This window comes from Polyodon spathula, chromosome 3 (genome assembly GCF_017654505.1).
Source record: "Polyodon spathula isolate WHYD16114869_AA chromosome 3, ASM1765450v1, whole genome shotgun sequence".
NCBI classification, from domain to species: domain Eukaryota; kingdom Metazoa; phylum Chordata; class Actinopteri; order Acipenseriformes; family Polyodontidae; genus Polyodon; species Polyodon spathula.
This window is the reverse complement of record NC_054536.1, coordinates 41,118,944-41,138,535: the sequence shown is the minus strand read 5'-3', so window position 1 is coordinate 41,138,535 and position 19,592 is coordinate 41,118,944. Positions and strand designations below refer to the sequence as shown.

The 19,592-nt window shown below is 36.8% G+C and overlaps 1 protein-coding gene across 1 annotated transcript in view; it reads left to right on the top strand.

Annotated features, from left to right (window-relative positions):
* The window catches only part of si:dkey-225n22.4 (collagen alpha-1(XXI) chain), a 99,955-nt gene that overhangs the window by 57,925 nt on the left and 22,438 nt on the right, over positions 1 to 19,592 (top strand). Inside the window, exons 17-19 of the mRNA XM_041245254.1 lie at positions 12,048 to 12,101; positions 17,066 to 17,110; positions 17,775 to 17,828. Of these exons, the coding sequence (XP_041101188.1) occupies positions 12,048 to 12,101; positions 17,066 to 17,110; positions 17,775 to 17,828 (153 nt within the window). The remainder of the gene's footprint in view (positions 1 to 12,047; positions 12,102 to 17,065; positions 17,111 to 17,774; positions 17,829 to 19,592) is intronic.

The following is a 19,592-nucleotide window of genomic DNA, read 5'->3' as shown; positions in this document are numbered from 1 at the left end:
CATTCACAATGTTATCGTTGGTTACACTGTGTGCTCAGATCTTTGGAGCTGTAAGACTATAAAATAAGACATTCCTGTCTTTGTCTTACACAGTGAATGAAGAAAGAACACAACTTTGCTTCATTCAGCTGTTCACACTCCAGTGGGAATCAAATCTAATCTGTGTGAAATACACTATCTGTAAACACAGATGTATAAAGAAAGTCTTCATCTAGCTTCGGTTCATTTAAAATCAGATACTGGGCTATGAACTTAAGCCTTCTGTATGTAACAGGGTATATGGCAGCAGGCCAGAGCCTTTCCTGTACAGATGTCATGTATTATTGACATCAAAAGCATATCAAAATGACTCTTGCTGTATGCAGCATTTGGTGTGGTGAAATGTCTATATTTAGAACAGTTTTTTGGGACTTTATAAAAGACTGGGAACATCTTGAAATACCCTCCACTTATCAAAAGTCCCTCCCTGTATAATTAGTTTCTTTTGGTTTGTTTTTGCAGTTGTGGCGTCCAAAAGAAATAATTTCACACTCAAGTTCTATGTGGAGCTTTGTTTATTCTTTTATTATTAGGAAATATTTAGAAAAAGGTAAACACTTAACCACTGTTGTTTACAGTCCAGCAACCCCATTGCTATCCTTCAAGACCCCACAGTAAAATGATCACCCAAAAAATAACTTGATAATGTAGTCCTTAGTTCTGCACTAAGTTGAGTACTGGCTGGTATGGTGCAGATCATTTCTTAGTACCAATTGCTGCGAAAAAATACAGGGAACAAAGTTTAGGATCAGATGATCCCCAGCTTTAGTACAGAACTTTGGGTTAGACTGAGCATTTCTATTTTGTGTATGGGAAATGGCAGTGGGTGAGGCGGGGACAAGAGAATAAGAGGAGTACTGCATTCTTGTAGGCCTTTTTTTAGTCATGTCTACTGCATAACTATAATTTTAAAACTCTTTTACTTTAGGCGTTTCTTACAGTTTTCCTCATTCTATATTTGTGTATAATGATAATACACTTCATGTGCAAATTAATAGGCACATTTTACAGTACATTTTCAAATAAAACTTATTTTAAAAGATAATCTTAAGTTACCCTTTCATCACTGAATGTACAGTATGGGTCAATTACATTTCTATAACGGTCAATATCTACTTTTTAACTGTGTGTGACTGTGTACCCCCCGGGTACCACCCACCCCTGTGTGTATTATGTATTATTTTGTATTTGTGTTATAATTACTTAAAACGTATTGTTCAATTTATATAAAACACAATGTTTTGTTATTGTTGTTTTTGCAGCATGGATGGGGTTAAACTTTGCATCTTGAAAATTTTTAGAAAGAACTAACCTCTAAACTCAAAAATAAACCACAGTTTTAGAAAAGAGGCTAGATGCAGCTTTGAACCAAGTTTTGTCTAAAATAGTTTAATTAACATAAGATATCTCCTGTTGGATTATTGAATGGTTAACAGATAACACCATGTGAATTAAATGCAGATTTATTTTTTTTTACCCCCAATCACTGTTTGCCAGTCCATTTTGCCCAATTAATAATTAGTTAACCAACAAGAAATCTGCAAGTGGTTTGATGAGGTTCTGAAGATTAAAACTATTTTATCAATTGCTGCAAATTTATCACAATATATTTAATGGGTTGATTTCAATCACTGTACATTGCCTTAACATCTGTACTTTAAAGAGAAACAGTGGTGAAACCAGCATTACATTTTAAATAAATAAATAACATTTATTTATAAATAAATAAATAAAGTAATTTTAGTCAGGTTTACAGATGTGCGTGTTGTACGAAGTTAATAATAATAATAATAATAATAATAATAATAATAATAATAATAATAATAATAATAATCTTACTTGACTTGAAAAACATCTTAAATGGTGTAAGCAAATTCCTAGTTGGTTTGATTTGAATGAGCACAAAAAGCCGAAAATACGTTTTAATAAAGAACAATGCTTTTTAAATAATAAAACCATTCTAGCGTACTTCTTTAAAGTAAAACCCTGATTTTATTATTTTGAAATACCTCTGCTTCAGTGGTATTACTAGTGCATAGGGTTTTATTTAGAATTGGTGCAGAACTTAAATCGTTCATGGCCCCACAGCAACACAAACCTTCTTCCTTATTCTACTTTGTCAGTGATCGTTTGCCACAGTCTCTTCTTGTCTGTTAAATTGGTAGTAAGTTTACCAAATAAGGTTTGTTTGTATTGTCTCACCATTTCAATTAAAACTTCAATCTCGTCCTTCGAAAAGTTGGTCTTCCTTGTTACGCCGGCCATGTTTGCTAGCTTTAACACTGACTTTCTAGCCAATCACGCTTCTTTAAAACTGCTTTACAACAGTTCACAGATCGCAGGAAAAGAAGTTGCTTGCGATTAAGTTGCGAGCTGCTTCCTGAAACACTTGCATCATTCTAGCAAGCATGTCAGGCACCTAGCTGATGAAACGAGGCCCTGGTGCACAGCAAAACAACACAGATGATGTATACCCTACTGAAATAAATGTTATAGCAAGACTGAGCGCTTTTGGACCGCAATTTTCAAATAGTGCCACAGATTCTCAATGGAATTGAGATCAGGACTTTGACTGGGCCACTGCAGGACATTCACCTTTTTGTTCTTGAGCCACTCCAATGTTGCTTTGGCCTTGTGCTTGGGATCATTGTCCTGCTGAAAGGTGAATTTCCTTCCAAGCTTCAGTTTTTTAGCGGACTGAAGCAGATTCTCTTGCAGTATTTTCCTGTATTTTGCTCGATCCATTCTTCCTTCAACTGTAACAAGATGCCCAGTCCCTGCTGATGAGAAGCATCCCCACAGCATGATGTTGCCACCACCATACTTCACTGTAGGGATGGTGTGTCTTGAGGCATGGGCAGTGTTAGGTTTGCGCCACACATAGCGCTTTGAGTTTTGGCCAAAAATCTTGGTCTCATCTGACCACAAAACCGTTTCCCACATCGCAGCTGGGTCACTGTCATGCTTTCTGGCAAACTCCAGACGTGCTTTCAGATGTAAGTGTTATGCAGAGCTCTTGATATGGTTGACTGGTGCACCATTACTTCATTCCCAGCCACTGAACTCTGTAGCTCCTTCAAAGTGATTGTTGGCCTCTCTGTGGCTTCTCTCACAAGTCTCCTTCTTGTTTGAGTGCTGAGTTTTGAGGGACGGCCTTTTCTTGGCAGTGCCTGGGTGGTGTGATGCAGCTTCCACTTCATGATTATTGATCCAACTGTGCTCACTGGGATATCCCAACACTTGGATATTATTTTGTACCCTTTCCCTAATCTGTGCATTTGTATTACTTTATCTCTAACTTTTGTAGAGTGCTCTTTGGTCTTCATTTTCCTTCAGATTCACAGCCTTACCAATTATCCTTCAACAGTTGGGTTTTTATCCAGAAAATGTGACAGCAACTTTAATGGTTCACAGGTGGAGGCCAATGGTAAGGTAATTGTGTCCTTGTTACGGCAATTTCTTTCATCGGTGCAAACTGTGAGCTTCCACAGCAAAGGGGTTGAATACTTATGCAAGCAAGATATTTCAGTTTTTTATTTTTCTTAAAATATTTCCCAACATAAAACCAATTTCACCTTACAATAATTGATTCTGAGTTTCAGTGTTTAAAAATAAAATATCAAACAAAACAAAATTTCAATGTACCATTTGTAATTCAGTAATATGAGAGAATTGGTCAGGGGTCTGAATACTTTTGCAAGGCACTGTATATATAGTAAAACGGCAGGAAGGGGGTTAATATCCTCCCTGCCAAAAACATAATTGTTTTATTAGTTAATTATGACCTGCACCTGGCTATTATTGTAAATTAGAGCCAGGTGCAGGGTATTTAAAGAGAGCAGCCAGTCCCTTCAGGGCTGCTGCTGTGTGAAGGAGCCCAATTGAAGGTGTGCTCAATCGTAATAAAAAAAAAGAGTACTGTGTGAAAGCCTTGTTTTTGTTTTTATGCCAGATAAACGACTTAGCCGTCCTGCGAGCTAGTCAGGGACCTGCATACATGTTTAGTAAGAGCTCTGAAGGAGATAGGTGTTTGTTTTGTTTTTATTGTGTATAATTTAAAAGTGCATGTCAGCACTGTTTCTTTCAATTCCTGTGTGTTTGGTTGTGATTTTAAAAGGGAAAAGAACCAGAGCGAAAAAAAAAAAAAAAAAAAAAAAAAAAAAAAAACAAATTTAAAATTGCTGTCAAAAAATTATATATCTGTTTGGTTGTGATAAAGACAGAGACGGCCTGTGTGTTGATACTATATATGGTCTTGACATATATATTATCAACATATATATATATATAGTATATAATATATATATATATATATATATATATAGTATATATATATAATAAGTTTTTCTTGTTTTGTAAAGTTAACCAGATGGATTAACTTATTAGATAATCAAATTAAGAATGTCTGACTTTTCTGGGGTAGACTGAAAAACGCACCATTCACTGTAACAGCTGTCTGAAATGTTCTGAATTGCATATGTGTAATTTTTTTTAATTTTCTGGTTTTCTTTACCTGTATCGTAACAAATCAATAAAAAAAGACATGTTTTTACATTACTATTTCAATGTTTTGTTCAGTAAATGTTAGTAGATGAAATCACATAACTATCAACATTTGTAAAAAGTATTGATTGGAAATTATATAACTTGTGCTTTAGTAAATACAACATTTTTGGCAAATATATGTTCTATGTCATTGGATCTTTTTATTTAATTTGATTAACGTGACAATGATCTCTGTTCTTGGTATTTTTTAGTTCCCAATAATTACACTGCAGCCTACATAAGATTTTGTGCACAGAGCAAGCCCAATTGTGAATGTAACAGGAGGGTAGAAATAAAAGAAAAACGTGTTTAAAAGATAGCGAATGAGAATGTTATAACATGAACCCGGATAACCCAATAGAACGTTCGGGCAATGGAGGGAGGGGGGTAAATATTAGTTATGTCCAGGTAGCAAAGGGGCGGGAGAGATGGGACTTAATGGGAAGCAGTTACTGAATGGCTGGATATTGTGAGCACAAGTGTGAAGTGTGATCCTGAGGGTTATCTGGGGTGTTTATTGGGCTTAGTATGTGGTCTTCTGGCACTTTGTTCATTAGCTGCCTTAGTCTTTTATTTACTACCCCTTCCTGTTCCCTTTTTCTTATTAGTGTACGCTACTTAACAGTCAGGGGGGTATAATTTTTGATTAACTAAATTAAGTAGTGTGTGTGTATATATATATATATATATATTTATATATATAATATATATATATATATATATATATATATGTGTGTGTATGTGTGTGTGTGTGTGGAAAGCAGAATAAAAGCTATAAGAGAAATTTCCTTTTTTTTTATACAATAACTGCCTTTGAGAAAGGCTTTTTATTTTGGAAGCAAGATATTCATAAATAACGTACATGATTTTTAAGATCTGTATGGTGTCTCATTAAAGACAGGAGGTGGGCGGGATTAAATATAAATTTATGTCAAGATCACAAGTTAAATTATTTCAAACTATTAAATTTATACAAGATAAATTATTTGAAAGATGCATGTTTACATTGAAAAGAAATGTCGTTGGCTGTTGCAGTTTACAACTACATCATTTAAAAAGATACCTATAAATATGCCTGAGAGAATGTAAAGTTCCATTACTTTCTAGTTTATTTACAATAAACTAGAAAATACAAGGTTACAGTGCAAAAACAGTATTTAAATAGTGTACTACTACAATACAATATGCAATAAGAAGTAACAATTTAGGATTAAGACCATTTGTATATACAATAATATAATACAGTCAGCACTCACATATCCGAAGTTCTTAAATTTTGACTTCAGTGACGGTTAAACGCGTGTGACGCATATCTGATTATTTCATTTTGGCCCGTTTCAACCCTTTTCTGCTTTTCAGGGAACACAAAAAAGATACAATATCAAAAATTAGATGTACTGTATTGGTTTTGTTGGTACGGTACAATATTTTCAACAGAAGTATTATTTTAATTCAGAACGATATGATTCTGAAAATACCACTTGCCAAAACTAAAGAGACAACACGTTAACTGTAATACAGTACATACTTTTAAATCCGATACGTATTGTAGCGGTATGTAAAATTCACCATTAACGACCTAACAGCAAAATGTAATCCATGTGTTATCCATGCACAGAATTGCAGAAAAAGTAAAAGGTAATGCAATTTAGCAAAACCAAAAGATTAAAAAAACAGAATTAAAACAGCATCCAAAGTCAGTATTCAAAATTGCAGAATATAGTGCTCGATGAGGCCCTAATGTCACAGTTCACTTGCAAATGAAAATGCACAAAAGCAACTATTTTATAACTATAAAATTAAAAAAAATACATTACACTATCTAAAACTGTTTAAGGATTAACTGTTACATTGCCCTAGCTTGTCTTGTTTTTCATCAGGTGAAACTGTAAAATAAATAAATAATTAAATAAATAAATAAAAACCGCTGGCTGTGAAGGATATTCAGATAAATTGTAACATTAAAGAGATGGGTTTTGTATCAGAAAATCTGTGACAGAGTTGGAAATCACGTGTGACAGGTAAGTACATTCATTTGTTACATATATAGAATGGGGACTGATTTTAATCTTAATACAAGGGCGGTAAAACGAGACTGACGTGTGTCTGGATAATGGATATATGAGTGCTGACTGTAGTAGTGCAGTGGTGCAAGGATAGTGCATCAGCTGAGCATGGAGTAACATGGTGCTTGGTCAGGCAAGTTCAGTGCATAATAGAAGTAGGGTGATCAAGAGATCTCCAAGTGAAGTCTAAACAGGTGGGTCTTGAGGAGGTAACAGAAGGCAGAGAGAGACAGTGCAGTCCCGAAGTTCTCCGGTAGCTGGTTCCACCACAGAGCAGCTGTGAAAGAGAAGGAGCAGGCATGGGATGATGGAGAGTTGAGGAAAGGCATGACTAGTAGGCTGTGGAAGGGTGGTGGGTGATTCACTGACACGGGAGACAGACAGTTGGACTTGGCAACACCACACAGGTGCCCAGTTTTATTTCGTGGGTGCTTTTGTTTCTTTAGCCCGCAGAGGGCGCTGTTGGTCCGTAGTCTGCTTACCAGCTTTGGTAAACAGAACCACGGGAATACCAAACGATGGTAAACAGTTCAGGGTGCTGGCGCACTCGCAGGTACTACAAACAATGATTCACAAATAGAAGGCACAAAGAAACAGGGAAAATAAAACAGTAATAAAACTACAAAGAAAAGGTGCTGCATTTGGCAGCGATATCCCGGTTGCTGCTACTCGTGCGACCCGGATCACCGACCTACGCTACCGGCTAACTAGCCTGCTCTGTTACAATACTCCGGGGTCTGCCCAAGGGTTCCCCGCTCTCACTGTCTCGCTGTGAAACTCTGTTTCTTTTTCTCCCGGCTGATTCTTGGTCCTGGACCAGCGCTTCCGCACTCTCAGTGCGTCTAAAAGGGCAGACCTGAGGAAACAGAAGAGCATTATCTTATAGGACTAACAATCTCCCCAAGACCCGCCTCCCAGCCATTCAGAGAGGGGGAAAGTCCACACACCCACTTTCCCACCTCCCCGTGTCACTGCCATGACTCACAGGCTGTTGTTGGATGACTGCTGCCTTCTTCCTGCAGCACTGAGAACACGCCAGCAGAGTCAGCACAGATGTCCCCCTGCTACATAGGCATATAGAGGAGGAGCGGAGAGGGGGTGCAGGGAGACATGAGGGATTGGAGGGAAGAGGGGGCAGTGTGGTGAAGAGAGCGATAGGCAAGAACAAGGGTCTTGAATAGAACGTGAACAGAGATAGGTAGCCAGTGGAGATTGTGAAGCAAAGGGGTAGCATGAGATAAGCAAGGTTGGTAGAAAACAAGACGATTTTGAATGAGCTAAAGGGGGCAGAAAGCCGAAGCAGGGAGACCAGCAAGGAGAGTTACAGTAGTTCAATCTGGAGAGTACAAGAGCTTGGGCCAGGAGTTGGGTGGAATAAATAGTGAGAAAAGGACGGATTCGGTAGATGTTGCTAAGAAAGAAGCGGAAAGTGCATGACAGGGAGATTAATTGAGAGGAGGAGAGGGAGGGGTCAAGAGTAACACAGGTTTTTAGTAGGAGATAGAGTCAAGGGAGACTGAGATGGAGAGATGGGAATCAGGAAAGAGATCAAATTTAAAGAGGTTGTTTGAGGTGTTATGAATGCGTCCAAGTTGAGACAGCTGAGAGACAGTCTGAGACACGAGAAGAGATGTGGAAGTCAAAAGATCTGGGGATCATTAGTGTAAAGGTGGTAGGAGAGGCCAAAAAATGAGATGAGAGTATCTAGTGAGCGGGTGTAGAGACCAGGAGGGGGACAGATCCTTGGATTACACCTGTACAGAGGTGGGCGAGGGGAAGAGAGAGAACCATGCCAGGAAACCTGGAAAGAAAGGTTAGAGAGTTAGGAGGAAAACCAGGCAAGAGCAGAGATCCCCCGGTCAGAGAGGGAGAAGAGGAGAATAGCATGATCAACAAGGTCAAAGTCAGAGGAGATATCAAAGGATTAGAATGGAGAGGGAGGCAGCATGAGTCAGTTACAGAGAGGAGGGTTGTGTCCATGGATGTAGGACGGAACCCAGATTGAAGTGGGTCAAGCAGAGAGTGCTCGGTGAGGAATGATGTGGTGGGCAGCTTACTCGAGAGTTTTGTAGAGGAACGGGAGCAGTTTTGAAGGCTGAGGGAATGTAGCCAGAGAGCAGAGAGGTGTTAATGAGGGAGAATATAAAAGTAAGAACATCGGGGGCAATTGATTGGAAGAAGCGAGTAGGAAGGGGAGCCAAGGCAAAGTAGTTGGCCTAGAGTCTAGGAGTAAGGAGAAAAGGTCAAAGTCAGATAGTGGCGTGAAAGTTGAGAATGAAAGGGGGGCAGGAAGGTGGGATGTGTTTTTCTTTTGTTGAAACAGAGATTAGAGGCATTAAATCTTCATTCAACATTCATTAACATTTTACATGTACCTCTAAAGGAATAGTCTACTGCAAGAAATGCAACACATTGTATATTGGGGAAACTAAAAGGCGTTTAGCAGACCGGTTTGTAGAGCACTTAAGAAGCATTTGCATTAACACCACTGCATTTCCAGTAGCCCGTCACTTCAACAGTGATGATCACACTGCTGAATACATTACAGTCTGCGTGATCAGTCAGTGCTATGGATCAAATGTTGCTCGGAAACAAAAGGAACGAGAGTTTATCTTCAAACTGGGAGCTTTGGTACCTCTGGGAATGAACATTCTATTCTAATAATCATGACACCAATCCACAGAATTTTTTTGTATAATTACAATTCTTGAATAACAACAAGTTTACTGCACTGTATTTACTTTTCTTTTTAAACAGCTGAAGTAGGGCTTTGTCCTTTTGTGTGCATTTTTTTAAAACCTTTTCTTTCAAATGCCTATATACATATAAAAGTGATAATTCCTCTAGAAGAAAATGTACTTGAACTTTGACCCATTCGACTCCTCGAGCCAATCACTTTCAATTCAAACACAAAATGTCTCGTTTTCAGTCACTCGACAACACCCACAGTACAGAAATGTTCATTAATGATCAACAAAATGAGACTACTTTAAAAACAAAAAGATGTAAAGCTGGTACATTCGTATCTCAGAGAACCCGGAGAAACAGATAATGACATAGAACGTCTGTACAGCACTGAAACACTATGTTTTAAAAAAACAAACTACTGCTAAACCTCATCTTATAGCATTAACCAATTAAGTGAGTTCATATGGCATGCAAATTATAGTAAATATTTAACATTGCATAATGCATTACTTGTGCACAGTTAAAAGACTGATGTAAATTGTGCTCTCACTGGTTAGAAAAACACCCTATTCTGAGTCCTGCCTGTTTGAAATCCTGTATTCAGTACCTGAGCATGCTGCACTATCCAACTTCTACTTTTACATGTGAAAGAAGCAAGTGGGATTTAACAGAGCTGTCTTTATAATTTGGGGGATTTTGTAATGGACTCCTAATGTGAGCGTGATACATTGTTTGCCAAAATCAATGTTTTTGTTTCAGGGTGAACAGGGCCCAGCTGCCTGGCTGACAGCAAAGGTGGATAGCATTTTATGCACAGCTAGAATATGTTAATATGAGCTTTTTAAATATAATTTTGTCAAATAAATAAAAAATAAAAAAAAAAAGCACCACGGCCATCCTTTTAAGCTTCAGGCTATCTTGGCCATGCCAGGTCATATGATATTTATAGACAGACATTAATGAATTTCTTTTGCTTCTGAAACCAAAATGAATAAGGTTGGCTCAGCTCTGTTGAAATATATCTCGTTTTCCTATTTCTGTAAATATGCTTTGGTTTTAATATTTGTAAGATCAGAAAACATAATGAAAAAATAACTCAGTGTTTCATCAAACCCTTCTTTGTAGAACATGGCAAAACAAATTTGATACGGGGTGTACATTTGATTTGTAAATATGCACTTATTTATTTTTCCTGAAAGTATTTAGTTTGTTTTATATTAGTTTTTAGTTTGTGTTATGCATTCCTCTATTACTGTGTTATTAGTAAGTGGCTGTTAACACTAAATAGAATGGATTCTGAAGAATATTTATATAGCCTACTAATTCATTTTCTGTTTTACTATGTGTTGTCACAAAATACATTACTACTACAAAGAAGCATAGCTATACAGTTAGACAAACATATCAGCGATATGTATCATGGCACTTAAAACTATACCAACAACAAAACTGCAACATTTGATTTTACAAAATGACACCAAGCTTAACCATTTCACTGATGAACCTATTTACCCCCTTCCTCCAACCCCCACACACACATACAGTTTACTTTTTGTCCATCAGGGGCAATCAAGTGACTGTTTTTTGAGAGTTCTTTAATACAGTAGAAGAGTAAGCATGTTTTCAAAGGTGAACAAGAGAAAGCAAAGTGAGAGAATGTAATTCAGCCTGGATTACAATACAGCTATAGTGAATGTGTCAAGGAAGCCAGGCCGAAGATACTTAGCTAAGATACTTAGCTTGAAATATGCAGAATATACAGGGGAAGGACAAGTGGTGGAGAGTGGAGATCAACAAGATCTGGGAGGCCAGTAAAGACCATCAAGCACCTGCACAAACCAAATCCCACTGCTGTTACTGGTTGAAGAGGCCTCGGACTGTTTAGTTCTAAAGTATGAAGCCAGTCTGGATGCTGATTTGTGAGAGGAATACTGGTATGTGCAGCCCATGTGTTGCTGGCTGTATGAAATGACCCAAGCCAATAGAGGGCACACTATTTAGAAGTTGGCATTCATACTACTTTTCATCTACTGGTGTTTATTTGGACATATTTCAGGCCGATGAAAAGCAGCGCCTTTCCAGTGTATCTCGAAGTATAGGGTTGGAGAACAGTACTGCGTATTACATTTTCACCAGGAGGATAGCAGGGTTTAATTTCCTGCCCAACAGTATACCGCATACCGCACCTGCCATCGTATGACATTTTCCTGTTCAAGTTGTACATATAATCAGGCACAGCCATTTTCTTCTGGGATTTGATTTGAGTTCAGGTTAACTCTTGTGGCCATTTTGGATTAAACAGAATCTGTCCTGGATAAATCCTCCCCTGTCCTGACTACCATTATAAAAGTTTACCATAGTATTTTTGCACTGGATTTTTGAAGTTTTCCCATGCTTTTCCTATGCTTTTTCCATGTTGATTAATATGCTTTACTATACCTCTCTATTCTTTACCATGCTTTCACTATGTTTTATTACACATTGCTATGCTTTTACTAGGGGAGACTTTTATAAGGGTGATTTGATTGCACAATTATATTCAGCCAAACAATAGTGTTGAAATGTTTCACCATCTCCTAGAAGATCTATAAAAACTGTAATTATTGTGTTACTGTATAATGAATTATTACAGGTTCAGTTCAATTTACTTTCTATTCTTAATGTACATATTCAATGCTTATTTACTTATCAGGTTGTTCTGTTTTTCAGGGAGAGAGAGGTGACCCAGGTGAACCCGGGACAGATGGACTGCGAGGACAACTGGTAGGACAGCTATCTTTAGTAGTGGCCTACCGTATTGCTTAACAACAGTTTCACCTATATGCCTTGACTTGTGATTGAAGCTAATTTGCATGACTTGCTTCCTGGGAATGCATTTTGAATGTAAGAGAAATATTGTTAGAATCCAGTTTGAATTAAAAATTATAATAATAATACATTTATGGTGAATTCAATTCATTATTAATTTGGAAAACAATTCAAATGCGGTCATTAGGTGTTGATTCATTTTGTTCTACTTCAAAATTCACTCAACATGTGCAAAGGGGTGGTATTTATGAAGTTGCAATAAGGTAAGAGATATTTTGATATATAACCAGATAGTGGTATCTTGGTGAGTGTTAGCTGTGTGTACATTTTGAACCTTGGTAACACCTTTGATATTACAACTCTGCTAAGCTAGTAATTGTTATAATTTTTTTCAACCTTTCCATTGTTTACTAAAATGTTATCTACTCTTAACTATTGCCCAATTGCCCTATTTGTTTTAGTTATGATGTACCCTAAACCAGAAAGCTAATATAAGCAACCTTCCTTGCTCATTATTCAGGGAGGCAGATGTGGGGAATTATTTGTATGTAAAAATACTGACAATTATTTAAGCAACCAGGACAACCTTAACCATCACAATGATACCCTATTCACACTAGACAATAAATGCACAATCAAGGTTGAAAACATGTTGCTTGTGCAGTTATCTCTTGTAATAAGAGTGCTAAAAGTAACACAGAGAATGTGGTAGGCAGCCAATGGTAGCAGGTAATTTGTTCCAGCGAACCAGTGAATTTGTTCCAATTTAGAGCTCTTTCTATAATAAGAGATAAGCATTGAGCCAGGAAAGAGAAAAGTTGATGTGGTCTGTGTCTTGCCAGCACCTTCTTAGGAACCAGCTGCTTCGTTTGATGTCTGACATGCATTTCAGTCAGGAACGTGGCTTGACCCCTGTGAACAGGATAGCTGAAGGATGAGGTCAGACCAGGAAATACAGATTCACAGTAGTAGGGTATTAAGCAGTTTATTAGCGAGTTTATTATAAATAAAAAGTTTGAACAAACAAAACACTTTTAATTATCAAAACAAAATGGCACAATGGCCAAAATAAACCAACACTAAATAATAAAAACAAATACTGTGCGATACATTGATCAGCTCGGTAGCAGTTTATATATTTTAGCTTTCCTTCTCCCAACTTTCTCTCCTGTTCTTTTAAGCAGCTGCACGTGAACTAATTGTTACTTTCCTGTGCCCACATACCAACATACATTTTAAATCACCCATGCTACACAACCCAGACTATACCAAATAACCCAAAATACATCAGAGGTGGGGGTACCCCGTCACAACGGCAAATACACTGTTAAGGTAATGTGACGCAGGAAGTGAAACAGTAACAGACTTCTTCAAAGGTAAATCAAAAATGTATTTAAACTAGTTTCGTACCAGATATGATTTTAAATGAAAAACAAGTTTCCTATGATCCAAAACATTTTATATTGAATGAAGTAAGATTTATTTTGTAAATTCCTCAAAAAAACTATTTTTGTTTTTGAAACAGATGTTATTGGCCACCTTTTTAAACTCTTGTCGTCACTTTTCAATGACCCATATTTACTTAATGTGGGACAGTTATGTACTTCTGGCGAGCGTAATCATGTTTTACAGTGGAGCTGGATTTTTTCCATTATATAAATTCACATCCAAATGTGTTAATGATGATTTACATTAAGGGGAATTCATATGTATAGATTTTATTTGTGAGACAGGGTATATCAAATCATACAGTAGCAGACATATTTCAATTGTTATTCATGAACTGACAGCTGTTATGGGTCAGCAGACAGTTATTGCTTCCATAAATGTTAAAAGTCAAGCTTTTCATTTAAATTCTGTGCCACATGTAGCAACAATGAAAGATTCACCATGTGTGTTTGCCAAGGCAGCACTTTTGCAGCTGCTGGAAGTTGGAAGGCACCTGAAAGGTTCACAATTTAGCTGATGATGGTAAGCATATTGTACATTAAACTCATTTAGGCATATTTTAGTTATAGTTTTTTTTTTTTTTATATATATAAATGCAACATACCAGCTAGGCCTTACACATTATTTCCTATTGGGTTATTTGAAAGTTTACGTTCAGTTCAAAGGCGACTGAAAAATAAGCCTTTAGTATTTAAAACAAAGCTCTGCCCCTTAAATTGGCAGGGATGGGGTTAACTTCCCCTACCTGCCTGGGTTTATAATGTTCAGGTGGCTGGGGTTGATTAGAAGATTAGTTTAATTAATAGGTACTGTCTACACTGACATGAATCCAAATGTTGGTGTTGAAAGTTCCCTGTATAAACTGTCGATTTTAAACCATTTGCAAAAATAAATACAATCTGTGGAACTTTTCCTGCTAATCGACTGCTGTTGTGCTTTCCACACCGTGCTGCCAGAACTAGCGATGAAGGCATTGAGAAGACCACCCAAGAACAAATAGAACAGTTTCTCAGAACATAGTACTGGTACCTTAAGAAAAACATTTATCGTTTTGGTTCCCACCCCCCTTTTTTTTTAGTCCTGAATAAAATTGTTTTCTTTTTAATACTAATATGTTTTAAGAAAAAAAAATGAGATATTCCTCATAATTATTTTTAATGCTGGAAGTGGAAATATCAACTCATATTGCTTTATTCAGGACATATTGCTTTCTCCGGGCACATTAAAACATTTCATTAAGCAAGGTGTCTACTGTTCGACAGTCATCACTATAATTATAATCGCTATGCATCTTTAGGCAGTTTAAATGGAGGGTTAAAATTGAGGTTTTCACAGATGGGGTGTTGGGCCAAAGGTTGGACATAGCCACAAGCTCAATTGTAAGAGATTTGAAAGAAATGGCAAACCACAGCTATTAAACCAAAAGCACCCCCACACATACACATGCTTCTACAGCTGTAAAAATCATTTAAAACATGGTCTGAACTGTTCTCCCTCGATCCCCTAAAAAAACAATCCAACTCATTTGTGTACCGGGTTGTGTAATTAACCTATAAAAACAGGAGTGCATACTGTATTCAGCTGCGTAAATCACCTTCAGATATGTTATTGTACAGTGTTTGCAACTGGAAACATATTCTCTCCTGCAGTCATGCACTGCATTGTTGCTTTATAATGCAATTCCAGATCACAAGCTCTGTATATATTCCCATTGTAGCATTGTGTGTTTTTGTTAAAAAATAAAATAAAATAATAAAAAAAGATTGAAATGATCCATTGAGAAAACATTGGGCCTGTGTGGGAGTCACAATTCATGTTACTCTTCATAGAAATCCCGTTACGCGCTGCTCGTGTGCAATCATTTAATATTTGTATTTTTTTTTTAAGTTCTGAAGCTTTGAAATGAAGAGAACATTGTGTATTAAGACAACTGGGAATAAGAGAAAACATTCATGACATTTTGAAAATTTCATAATAATCTATCATCTAGCTAACATTTCAAGTAAAACAGGAGCCCCACGATACCGGTAACACAATGTTTAAATAAAGAGTGTTGCCAGTTTTAAATAAGGGAGAGTACTGTACTTTTCATAACTATGACAGCTGTCCAATTGGAATCGGGCTGTCGAGGCTAACACAACTAACATAAGCTGTAAACAGCTGGTAGAGTAGATGTCACATTAAGTTTTTATCCAATTATGATCACCCTATTTTTAACCGCAATTTATTTGGACTATCAGAACCTGGTGATGTATGTAGGTCATTGTGATTTTCTTCATATTAATGACATATTTATATTTAGAGCTGTGGCTAGAAATATATGTAATTTCATACTTGTTCTTTACTGTCAATGTAGTCGAGCAAGTAAAAATCTTCATATCTCAATGCCAGTGTTTTTTTTTTTTTATTGAACAAAACAGTAAATACGTGTTCATGATCATCATTACTAAGATAACATTACTGTTGAGAAAACTTTACCCAATTTACAGCGTTTTACATTTCATAATTTGTATATACTGTACATATATTAACTAATTCTAGCATAATAATACAATACTTGGCAACACTGAACTTTATTACATTCAATTGCTGGGCTACTATATTTCAAGTTATATTAAGTTCAAAGCACAGCTGTGAGGGAGGGATTTTGAAATGGAAATCAGCTGCAAAAAATATCAAATATATATTCACAGTATTTAGTATTTAGAATCAGACAATGCGGAGCCATGTGTAAATAATGCAGGCCAAAAATAGTTACTAGGAGTTTTTAAACAATAGTTATCTTAATAAGAGTTTTAAGTAAATAAATGCTTATGTAAATACATTATTTTAGACAGTATCTTTGTTAAAAATAATTAGATAGGAATGACACTAAAAATAAAGGTCAAATATAGACGGTTGTCACTTATGTACAGAATGAATATTAACTATCCTGTTTTGATCCGGGGGTTTGCTGCTAATGCAGTAGTATTGTTATAATGTTGCAGATTTAGTTGAATTATTAAATACATGTCAGCTAGTTTTGTGATGGCAAGTAATTGTGCAATGCACGGTATACTTTTTATGTTTGTTCTTTATCACTAAAATGTATTCCACCTATTTCAAGTTTATAATTTAAAAAAGATCATACAGAAAAACACTGGGTTACAGTAGGTTAAATGAGTAACCTTGTACAGTACTTTACAGCAGCTGGGCATTTTAACACAGTGTTTCTGAAATGCAACCAGATACAATAAATGACTACTATGTAAGCTAATGCATACACATTTCTGAAATAAATTAGCAGTTTGGACTTGCTAGCATTAAGGTGCTAGAAGTGGAAGCATGCAAAAGTACTGTATAAGAAAATATCCATAGTGTTATTAACACAAACAGTTGCATTCCTGTATTATTGAAATCACTGACTATTCCTCCTGTTATCATAAGTTCCACACATGTATTTATAGAGACATTCTTTCTCTTGTTGTCAGGGCTACCGTGGTCTTCCTGGACCTTCTGGACCAGCGGGGCCCAAGGTGAGGGATCATTCATGGTCAAAAATAAAACCTTGCTGGTAGAACTGAATTAGGGATTGCAAATTAAACTATACAGAGTAGAGAAAGCTTTAACTCTGTCTTCCTGGTACCGTACCACTTTTTGGGACCCATTTTCAAAAATCCACATTGTGTGTCTAACTGCAAACTAAGCAGGTGTTTTTTAGGCTCCAAAAATTATTGTAGTGTATACACATCTGTGTGGTTGTGCTTGTATTTATTTCTTTTATTCTGAACATAGCTGTCTAGAACCAAGTATATAAAGTCAGGGGAAAAAAACATTCCCCTTCTAAACATAGGATAGGGGTGAAGTGTGCTACAGATAGAGATACACACTGATCAACAACACAGAATAATGTTCATTATTTGACGTTTGGTTAAAATTTCCCATTAAATTCATCCAGATTTGTTGTGTAGCAGCTCATAGCAAATCATTTTGATGAAGGAATAGTTTGGGAAAATAAACAACAAATAAATGCAAAAAAATGGACTCTAAGTGTAAGTCAGATCAGACTTTCTACCACATCCTTGCTGGCGTGCTGTGGGGCTGTAATAAAACATCTAAAATGATCAGTGGTGAAATGTTATGGGCCATTGGTGATGCTAAAAGTTAAGAGTGCAATCATTTTTTTTCCATTTCTTACAGGGGGAGCGTGGTATCACAGGCCCCAAAGGAGCAATGGGACCACAAGGACCACAGGTTGGTGCTCTCAGCCTGCCTGACATGTACTGGTAACTCATGTTACCTATATCCTATTGTACAGTACGTAGAGCAGTCTTCCTTTTCTCTGTCTGTTCTATTGTTGTGCAGGAGCACAACAATTGTTGTGCAATCAGCAGCTTACCAGCCTGTGATGTGGTTACTCTTTTTTCTATGGGGATTTTACTTATGAAAAAAACAATGCAGATATACTCAGCATTATAGCCTGCACGACTTAGTCATAGAAAACACTTATTGATCGTGTGATGAATGTGTGTATAAAGAATACTGTGTATGCATTTACTTGTTTGGTACAAAGAAATCCAGACCAGACTGTAATAAGCAGTCCCTTGGTAATCTGGTGGTTTCACACAGTAGCAGGTGAGAGTCACTTCACTGAAAAACATCCAGTGATGGGTTGCATTACAAGTAACTCAAGTCAATGGAAAATAATAAAATTAACAGATGATTATCTGTCATTTTTGCAGGCTAAACCACTGATCACTATAAAAACACTGGACCGCTGATAGCGGTAATTTAGAGAAGCGATCGTTGACATTTTCTACTCAAGAGATTGAGAGCATATTGAAAGCACTGATCTCTATAGAAACACGGTGGACCCAAAGGTTATGACAATAGATTTTCCTGCTGTATTTACATCACAGGCAATGTGACTTTTGGGCGTATAAAATAGCTTCATACTGGTTGCTACACTTTTCTGAATTGAAGCTTCTCTTTGATCAGTGATCCGTGATCTAAACCTAATTTTTACATTTATAAACTTGCTATTTGTTTTATTATAGTGCTCCCTCAATCGTAATGTATCAATCTGTTTGTACCACTGATTGGGCTCCAGACTGCGATTAAAATGGTTACAAATGCAAAAAAACAAACAAAAAAACAACATTTTGACAGTTGTTTTTTAGGAGTTATAGGTACAAAAATGCCGCATCTCCCTTTAAAAGCAAGTGTCAATATTTACATGACATTTATGTGACATGACGTCGGTATGTATATAAAAAAAAACGCATATCACATGTTTTAATAAACTGAAGTGCGAGAAGGACGGTAACAATTTGAACAATAAAAATGCTTGTGAGTGCAGAGAGGTATATTAACACCAGCAGAATACTGAACCCCGGTTTCTTTTAACAGTTGTGATGGTGACCAAACGTGTGAGCACTGCTGTGTAAAAAAAAGTAGCTTAAAATTAACGGTTACATTTAAAAAACTTAGAACAAGAACAGCAACAAATACACTTAGTTTGTGTATTGCACACATGCCATTAAAATGAAGAAAATAATTAATAAATGGCTGTAATGCAGCAAAAAGCGCAAGAATTAAACAACAAGGAAGTGAAAAGGTTACCATACCAAGCTGAAAAAAAGTTCTTTATGAACTCCAATAAACCAATGATATCTTTCGCCAGTCAAATCGTAGAGTGCCTAAATAAAGTTTTGAGTCAACAGGTTTGTTGCGTCTTGCATGCCAGACATAATAGATTTGGGGCCGGACAAAATCAAACCCCAATTCCTCTTGCGAAAGGGTGTTTATGCTATAATATAGCTAGTTTCCATATTGCTTTATTATTATTGATGGTTTGGCGGCCTCGTCTTTTTGGGGGGATGTGGCCCTTAGCCACTTCCTATCTGCAGCACTGGGGTGCATATAAATGTTCATGTTTTTCCAGCCAGCCTCGCGCAGGCACCCACGGACAAGGCCTCCGGCCAAATTTATCTTTCACTCGAGCCCTGAGCGTCCTTC